Source organism: Rhinolophus sinicus, chromosome 17, assembly GCF_057876585.1.
Source record: "Rhinolophus sinicus isolate RSI-liver-muscle chromosome 17, RSI-T2T, whole genome shotgun sequence".
Classification (NCBI taxonomy): domain Eukaryota; kingdom Metazoa; phylum Chordata; class Mammalia; order Chiroptera; family Rhinolophidae; genus Rhinolophus; species Rhinolophus sinicus.
The window spans coordinates 105,784,602-105,793,980 of record NC_142517.1 but is presented as its reverse complement, the minus strand read 5'-3'; the positions used below and the strand labels follow the sequence as shown (position 1 = coordinate 105,793,980).

General features: G+C 47.0%; 1 protein-coding gene across 2 annotated transcripts; it reads left to right on the top strand.

The window, feature by feature from the left end:
* Window positions 1–610: 610 nt before the first annotated feature.
* LOC109457577 (spermatogenesis-associated protein 31D4-like) lies at window positions 611–9,163 on the top strand. Of its 2 annotated transcripts, XM_088794163.1 has the most exons (7): window positions 611–735; window positions 871–977; window positions 4,173–4,279; window positions 5,014–5,059; window positions 5,629–5,688; window positions 5,972–6,038; window positions 6,807–9,163. In XM_088794163.1, the coding sequence occupies exon 7, from the start codon at window positions 7,451–7,453 to the stop codon at window positions 8,441–8,443; it is 993 nt and encodes a 330-aa protein (XP_088650289.1). In that variant the 5' UTR covers window positions 611–735; window positions 871–977; window positions 4,173–4,279; window positions 5,014–5,059; window positions 5,629–5,688; window positions 5,972–6,038; window positions 6,807–7,450; the 3' UTR covers window positions 8,444–9,163. The 2 variants fall into 2 exon arrangements, with proteins under 2 accessions (XP_088650289.1, XP_088650290.1); XM_088794164.1 differs by lacking the exon at window positions 611–735 and having other exon boundaries at window positions 744–977.
* Window positions 9,164–9,379: the final 216 nt, after the last annotated feature.

Genomic DNA, 9,379 nt, shown 5'->3' with positions numbered 1-9,379 from the left:
GTAGGTAGTTGTGGTTTGTGTCCCGGTAATTGCAGATGGAGGAGGAGTGTCCCACCCTCAGGCAGGAAAAGGAGTGAATTTCATAGTCACCCAGCAGCGCTAGAGACAAAGGGCAATAAATACCAGGAACTTGCTGTACACGGGGTAACACTAATGTGCATAGTAAACACGACTCAGGCAGGCAGGCGTGAAGGGAGCGCTGATCCTCAGCAGCTTCTCTTGTGCACTTGGGGTCTGTCTTACTGACTGCGAAGAAAATTCAGTGTGGAACTGTGTCTATTAAAAGCAAAGTGACGTCATTCTCCTCCCTGATGTGTAAGCACCTTCCCTGAGCTTGCTGTGGCATCAACGGGGCTGCTGCTGGCTGCTTAGTCTCGGCTAAATAGACCTCAGGGTAGGGTCATGACTTTGCCATGACGTGATGTCACTGGGAGGGGCCTCGTGGAAACAAAGTCTCAGATCTTCCACCGCTAATCTCGTTGCAGTTTGCTTTATTCCTAACTGTGTAAATGTGTTACAGCCACAACCTATTTCGTAAACACAGCTCATTGCTTATTAATAAACAAGAAGATATTAATAGCCACTTCTCATTTTACAGCAACTTCACAGACAGAACTTGGCTAAGACTTAAGTGACAAAAGGAGGTTTTAGTTTATTACATGCTGTTCATGTGTTTGTCTTAAAGGGATTGCTGTGATGGTCTTGGCCTGATTCTGGATCAAGTGGGAAGGCCAGGTGTGCGCCCTCCATCCCCTGTCACCTGGCCCAGGTGGACCTACCAGTGGAGGGGGGGACATAAAGGTTCCTTGTCTTCTTACAAATCCTTAAAGTTACCTTGAAAACCTGTTCAGACTGTTTCCTGTCTTTCAGCATAAATTATGAGCCTTCTCCCTGTGCTACTGGGGACACAAAAGTAAACTGCATGATTTCTACCTCCAAGAGCTGACAGTCTGATGGGGAATTGATCACCGAAAGAGGTAACTGTAACACAGGTGATAGGAGCGTTCTAAAGCTTGGGGACTAAGTGCCAGGTGAGCAGAGGAGAGGGGATGTTTAGTTATGTTGGTGGGAGGGAGGGGTGGCTTCTGGGGGTCACAGGACAGGGCAAGATTACTGAGGAGTTGGCACAGAGATGACATTGAAACTGAGCGTTGAAGGATTACCTTGGACAGTGAAGGGAACCTGAGAGGGTGTGTGTGTATCTGTGTGTGTGACTGTGCATGTGTGTGTATGTGGTGTGTCTGTGTGTGTGGTGTGTATGTGTCTCTGTGTGTGTTTGTGGTGTGTGTGTGTGTCTGTGGTGTGTGTGTGTGTATGTGTAATGTATGTGGTGTGTGTGGTGACACAGGGAAGAACACAGAACTCTGCCATTATCTGAATGTAGAAAGAGAAACTCTTGCATTGTTAGAATGTGGGAACCAACTGGAAGGGTAGGTTGAGGAAAGAAGACTTGAATAAGACCCACTTCCCAATTTCATCAGTGAGAAATCACTAGGATATGGAAAGTCTAGGTGGCCCTCTTGGAAGTTCACAAAGATAAAAAGGCAAAGTAACGGGAAGTGATGCAAAGGGGAACAACGGTCCTGTGAGACGCTAAGGATTCTGGACAAAGCACACGGTTTCCCTAAGACTGTGGATGATTTCATCGTGGTTTTAGACTGTAAATGTCAGATAATGTAGCACAAGGCCCTGTCTTCACAAAGATGTCAGAGGAGATGGTACTTTAATGGTCTATGCAGACAGGTCAGTGTGGGGGACGTGAGCCTGAAGCTCGGGGCTCCAGTTGTGATCTGACATAGGATCACTGCTTCTTCAGCTTTTATTTTCAGCATTTTTATTTACAGATTTATTTGGGTGAATCATTTTTTTCGTATGATATTCTATGTTCTATATACTTAAGGCTCATTTCATTGGCCTGAGGTTAATTTTTTCGTCTTGAGGAATATAACTCCATTTTCATTGAGAAACTTGGGGGAAATTTCACTTTATTGCCAGTTTTAAGTAATTTCAGGATTCTATATTTCAATTACATCTTCCAGAATTTAGAAACTGAAATATATAATATGCATGGGCTGAATACTTGCCATTGGGCAATCTCAGTGAGCATCTCAGCTGTCTCTGTCCTGCTCAGTGCCCAGCACCAGCTGGGCACCCTGCTTGGACACCCTGCCTGTTGATGTCCAAGGCACCAGCAGGTCCGCGAGAAGCCCAGCTCTGTCTCTCTGGACTTGGGCGGTCCCTCCCTCCCCTTCCCCGTTCAGGCCTAGGGATGCTGAGGTCTCCCTATTGTTGCTGGTTCTGCTGCTTTGCGTCTTTGATCAGTTGGTTCTCTCTCACCCCAGCCCACGTCTGGGTAAACTCTTCCTTTGCTCTCTGAACAGTGAGATTTTCCTGCAAGAACCAACTGATGCTTATTTAGGTATGTTCACCGAAAGCATATTAAAGATACGTATATGATGCTTTGCATTCACACAGTACGTTTATTACATGAACTGATCAGTGGGGGTACAACTAGCAAACGGCCACATATTGTATGATTCCATTGTATGAAATGTTCAGAATTCACCAAACTACAGAGTAAGTAGGTGAGTGGTCATTAGGGTGGGGGGGAAATAAGAAGTTTGAAGGGCGAAGGCTAAAGGGAACAGAGTGTCTTTCTGAGTGTGGAATGTGCTCTAAAATTGATGGTAGTGATGGATGCACACCATTGTGATTATACTAAAACACATTGAATTGTACACTTTAAATATGTAAATTGTATAATATGTGAATTATATCTCACTAAGTTTTTTTTTGTTTTTTTTGTTTTTTAATAAATAAAATTTATAAGAGATTCATTCAAAGTTGCCCAAACTGGGAAGCAACAAAAATTTCCAGGGTGAATAGATAAAGCGACTGTGATAAAACCAGGTAATGGAATATTATTCAGCAATAAAAAAATTGAGCTGTTAAGCCATGAAAAGATATGGAGGAAACTTACATGCATATCACTAAGTGAAAAAAGCCAACTTGAAAAGGCTATGCCCTGTGTGATTCCAGCTACATGGCATTCTAGGAAACCAAAACTCTGGAAACAGTAAAGACATCAGTGTTTTCCCTAGAATAGGGAGGGAGGAGGTATGAAGAGGCATAGGACAGAAAATTTTCTGGGCAGTGAACTTTCTCTGTTTGAGATTATAGGCGGGACACATGTCATTATACATTTGTCTAAACCCATAAATATATAACACCAGGAGTGAACCCTCATGTAACGTATGGACTGTGAGTGATAAGATGAGTTCATGTAGGTCCTCGCATTCTAATCCTGTCCTGTCTGGTCCTGTATGGTGATAGTGGGGAGTGTGTGTGTGTGTGTGTGTGTATGTGTGTGTGTGTGTGTGTGTGTGTGTGTGTCTAGCATGTCCAGAAAGTGTTTGGGCAGTTTAAACTTCATTTATGTCACACTTACCCCCAAGATCATTGGAAGGTTTAATTCTTTACATTTATTTTCTACTGAGTTCAGTTTTGTGAATGTTGAACAACGAATTATACATTTTAATTATTTGAGGCAGCCCCTCTGATTGAAAAGGCTAACTGAAATAAACTAAATTTGCTATTCAACATTCAGAGAACTAAGTATAAAAAAACTTGAAGTTGTATACCTGGGTTCACATAAGGCAAAACATTCTATAGGAAAGATGGATTTGAGGACATACATGTGACACTGAGTGTAAATGTCCGGGTACAAGCAAACATTCCAGGCAGTATTTCAGACTTCCACGGCAGTGGACATGGTTAGCCCCAAGTCAAGGTCTCCACACGGTAAAGGGGGACCCAGGTCATATCTGGATTACAAGTGAAACAAGCAGAACCTTTCCATAAGGTAAATATATGATGAAAGATGGATTGGAAAACAGGATGCCCACAGAGGGCAGAGGGACCTAGAGGCCCAACAGGGGTGGAGGGATCTGCTGGTCTGGTGGGTGGGGGAGGGGTTGTGTCACAACCCTTTGTGACTCTTCAATGGTCTGGGAGGCAGGCCTGGCAATAAAGTCTAGAGTCTGCATTGTCACAGCTCAGTTGCCTCAGGCAGCTTGGCGATTCAGATAATGGATTTCCCACAATGGAATGTGTTTGCATTTCTGAATAGCCTTATTGAAATTGGTGTGAGCTTCTGCTCTGTCTCATTACAGGTTCTCCTCACTTGCCTGTGGGGTTTGTGTTCCCTCCTTCTGTTCCTGTGCTACCTGGTGGAGATTCCACATTTACCACCCATCCAGGAAACCAAAACCATCCAAAGGTAAGGAACCCCAAGGAGGCCCAATAGATTTTGTTTAGTGTTGTGCCCATTTCTGCTCCCACCCTTGAAAATGAGCAGGGCTGGCTGAGAGTAACACCTGAGGTGGGGAGTCTGAGATAATAGAAGATCCTTGTAGGAGAATAGCCAGGACCGGGCTTAGGTTCAGCTGGGCCTGTTTCCTTGGTAGCTCACAGACCATGTGCATGTGGTAGAGGACTGATTCCAGGATCCAACCCCAAACATTGATATCCTGGCCCTGGCTTGGGTTATTCAGAGAGTTTGGGATCTCTGCAGGAGAAGCGCATTCCCCAGCACTTCATCAGGAGTTATATTCCCATGTCAGGCATCACTCCACAGAGCCTTCCTCTGTGTTGGGCTGATCAGGAGGGCAGCGCTGAGCCTCTGAGAGCCTCTGAGCAGAGGCTGGAGCCTGAGCTCTGCCCAGGTTGCAGGGTCCTAACTGAGGCAGCAGTGATGTGACTGTTGCCCTCAGATGCTCTGCCCTCCTTGAGCAGAGGATTTCTGACTGAGAATACCAAGTGTGGACTCATAGACAAAACCTTCCTTGAGTTTTTCAAAGAAGGGAAAATTGAATACATTTTGAACCCCTAAAAATGGATCAAAGGAAAGAACACAAAGTTCTGGTAATTAAAACAGAGTCATGTTATTCTGGGATCATGAATGTCTAAATTTCCTATGGAGAGAAGTGACAGAAATGATTCTCCTCTTCTCAGCACCAGGGCAGAGCTAAGAGAAGAAGCAAAGGTAGGACACAGAAAGGTAAGGTTCTGCCTCTTTCACCTGTGCTCTCCAAGGGTGGCCCTTTCTGTCCTTCCATGAGGTCCCTAGTCCATGACCTCTGAGGCCATTTGTTGCTGGATACAGTCCCTGTCTGAAAACAGACCCATCAGAGGAGAGGCTCCTGGGAAGGCAGTGAGACCCTGAGTCACTTCTCTGGTTCCCTGCTCTGCCCTCCCTGGGCATGAGCAGTGTTGGTCTGAGCAGGGGACATTGCGCAATAGATGTGGAGACTCAGAACTTCTGTCTCTGGACTTTAAGTCCTTTGACTTAAAGGGTGTGATCAGATTCCTCTCTGATGTAACCACTGACCACTGTGCTTCACAGACTGGTTTTTAGCATCGAATGAGATAATGTATGTGAAAGTAATTTACAAATGAAGCAACAGACACATGGGAACCGTGTTCGTATTGATATGGATCATTTCACTTCATGGATTGATTCTTGCGGCATCACAATCTAGTATCACAATGGTTTCCCATAGAGGGACTCCTGTATACTACCTGTGCTTCTACCTTCATCCCACATAACTCACTCTCCTGGTTTCCCAGGTTGGAGACATTACCGGAGGGCAGAAGAGGAGAAACACGGCTGAGTTCTATCCACAAAAGGTGAGTAGTTTTCCCTCCCCTTCGATGATCCCTCTTTAGCTTGTTGTGTGCAATTCCAGGGGCTTGGTGCAGCCTTCCATAGTCATGGGATGGAGTAGCCATAGGAACAGGAATAGGCATGAAGGCCCGGGGTGAGCACTATTGGGTGTGTTGTGAAGTCAGGGATGTGGAGCAATGTGAAGGGCATCAGGCTTCTTTCAGGTGGCCCCACCCCCACAGGGCCATTAGGGCCTCCTCTCTCTTCTGGTCCTGGCTGTAGCTCTGTACCTCCTGTCTCTTGCAGCCACTTGCACTGACATCATGATACAACCTGCTTTCATCAGCGGTTACATCCAGACCCCTTCTGTGAGGTGAGCAATAATGCAACCACTGAGGTCAATTGTGTACCATTTCCTGAGGCCCGGGAAGATGCTACTGCCTCAGTGTCCACTTTGGCTTCCACAGATTATGTGATTGAGTCATCCTTCCCTTTGTTAGTGGCCTTCTCAGGAGTCACGCCAGGAAAACCACCAGCCACTCTGCCTGAGTCTTTTCCCATTGTCACCCCAATTCTCTCTCCTAATCCAACGACCCCCATGTCTAACTTTCCTTCACCCACAACACCGGGTCACTCTTTGCCACCAGAGTGTTTTCCTCCCTTGGAAGCTGCATTTCCAGTGGGCCATTCCCCACCCTTGTCGCCCCACCACATGGCACTCCAAGAGCAGATCCTCTTCTTCAACCGGATGCCTCTCTACCTCTGAACACCATCTTTCTTAACCCCTCCCTTTCCCAAGATATCAATCCCTTAGTAAATTTGTCCGAGGCAAGGAGGCCAACTAATTCATTAGCGTGTCATCAGGTACAACGAATGCTGTGTACCTCACCGCCACCAGGCTACAACTTCACTGTGATTCACTCTAAATAAATTTCCATCCCATGGAAGCCTGAGGCAGAAATAGCATCTCCAGATAGCCCCAGTGCATGGTCCACTTCTGTCCCAATGGTCACAGGCATTGACCCTTCCAGCCTGTCACTTGCAAACCTTTCCTGCTGAAGACTAGCTTATGCCAAAGACTCGTTCCCTCCCCACTTGGCACAATGATTTCAATCAAGAGTTTTTTGCCCTCTATTCTCAGGCCTCTTTTGCGGGAGATCCTGCAGCCAACCTTATACGGTGTGGTCAACTTATGTTTCTCAGCCCAGAAACCATGGCATTCCCCGAGAGACAAGTCCAAAAGAGGAGTCCTTTCCTGAGGTGGAAGGGAAAGGGGAAGAAAAATGGATTGTTCCTCAAACAGCATAGGCCAGACTGTCACCTAAATTCTTCACGCAAAGTGTTACACTTAGCTTCTGCTAAGCATGACTTGTTAGTCGCCCTTCCTTTCTGGAGAAACACAGGCACAGCAATGGAACGGCATGTCCAACAGCAGCCCTGACATCCTAGGACCTGGCAGGATGATTGGGTGGAAAACCATATCCATCTTCTCTGGGTTTTCCCATCATTACCAGCGAGATCTTGCATTTTTCTGTCCATATCTTCAGTGACTATTCATCAGTCTTTACTTTCCACAGAATCACAAATGTTCCCACAGGCCAGCTATACCCAGTACTTTCCAATGCCTTCCTTCCATCCTTAACTGGGGTGCAGCCTCATCCCTTCCCTCAATCCCTGCCCCAATCCCAGCTCCTACGTCTCAGTCAGATCCGACATCTAGTCCACCTTCAATGCACAATCCCAAATGTACCATCTGGTCCTATACCCCAGATTGGCATCTGTGGAATGTACTTCCATCACCTCCACAGCGAATCAGATGATTCCACCTCATTTATAATCCAACACCAGGGATGGAGCCTGGTGTGCCACCTACTTGAATGTTTGTGGGGTTTACCCTCTGTGGCCCAAAGTTCTCAGGAAGACTTTTGTTCTTCCCATCCCAACTCTGCTTACTACTGGCACTCCCAAGCCCAGGTTTCAACCTCCATCCTTCCTGGAGCGTTTCCTCTCAGCATTGTGGTTACTATAAATGTAGAACATCACTGTAGAAAGGGGCTCATCCAACACCAGTGGGGCCTGCCCCACAGAATCCATGAGTCTTGGTCACTGATGAGGCCTCCGAGCGATTCTTCAGAGATATCTGAGCTGGAGAGCAACTATGGATTCTCATGCATCTCTGTATTTAAAGAACAGAGCAGAAAAACCCTAAATGTAGGATTGAGCCAACCCAGCTTTTGTGAGAGGGGCTCAGAAGTGCATCATCTTGAGAAAGATATGGGGAAGGATAAGGGAAGCAGCCTAGAGAATGGCCCCAAAGATCACCTTTTAGGTGACTCAGCCTGCTCTTCAGATGAAGATCTCATGTATGGCTCTGAGGAAGAACTAGATGGTCCTGGGGTGAGTCCGTCAGACAGCTTGACAGACGAAGCCCTCCTGACTCATACTGAGGGTGTCTCCAGAGTGGACGTGGGAGCTTCCCAGGGGCTGCCTGTCTTTGTGGAGGACCGAGGAGACAGTATGGAGCAGTGGCAGGAGCCTTGGGGCCCTATGTGGGTCTTCAGGTGGTGTAGGAAGAAGATTCTCCCGCAATCTAGTAAGAAAGTGAGTCCTCAAGGCCCCACATCAGAAGGACTTGCTGGAGGCAATCCAGGGTTGAGAACATCCCAAACTCAATGGAAGAAAGTTCCTACTCAGAACATGGCATTAGAGGAGGTGCTTGGGAGCAAGTCTTCCCAGACCACGTCACAGAACGGGCAGTCTGCTCCTGAAAGAAAATGAGATGCTTGTGTCCTTGTCTTCATCCTGACAGAGAAGGCAAAAATCGAGAAAATCCCCAGGAAATGGGCAGCCCTGTATCATGTGCACAGAGCAGAGGCCCAGATGAAGGCAGAGATGCCTTGCCTGGGACGACCAGAGATAAGAGAGTCAGGACAGGCATCGGGAGGTACCTACAGGAGAAACAGGGGCATCAGCATGCAGTAGACATCCCCTGCCCCCAAGAGCCCCTCCCCTCCCCAGTGAAGGTTGGGAAAACTCAGCAGGAGGCAGAAGTACGTGCCCAGTTAGGGTTCCCCCTGCCGCCTCCTCTCAACTCCAGGGCTCCCTGCTGGAAAGTGGCAAACATGAATTCAAGCCAGGAACAAGCTATCTGTTCAGGCCAGACTTCTCCAAATATTAAACAAAAAATACACAAGACAGACAACCCCAGAAATTTGCAGCATTTATGCAGCGGCTATTCCATCAGAAGCACCCCCAATCTAGACCTCACAGGGAGACCGCAGCCCATCCAAACCCCACCTGCAGGGGTCAAGCTGGCCTGTTGCCTCCGGCTCCTCTCTCTCTCACCACTGCTGAATGCACAGCTTTCTGAGATGTGTCTCTATTGTTTTCACACCAAACCCATTCCCAAATTTCCAGGGAAAACATTTTCCCACCCCCAAGTAATTCCTCCCTTGGGATGAATGTTGATTCTCCATAATAAATGTATCTAATAACCGTGATGTTTTGGTTGTGTGCTGTGTGGGGGACATGGGTTTTGGGTCATTCAGGGCTTGTGCTTAGGGAAAGGAAGGAGTTAGTTCAACTCTTATCATTTGCTTCCCTTCGCTTCTGAAAGGTGACCAGTCCCCTGCAGCTCTAGCTGAGAAATAGAGAGCATGTTCCCAAAAGCCCATTTCATCCCTGGTGAAGTGTGAGGAGATGGGCTGTATCTCC

What these genes read in the sequence shown, in the direction of transcription:
- LOC109457577 (XM_088794163.1), top strand. Translation starts at nt 7,451, where the DNA reads ATGTACTTCCATCACCTCCACAGCGAATCAGATGATTCCACCTCATTT.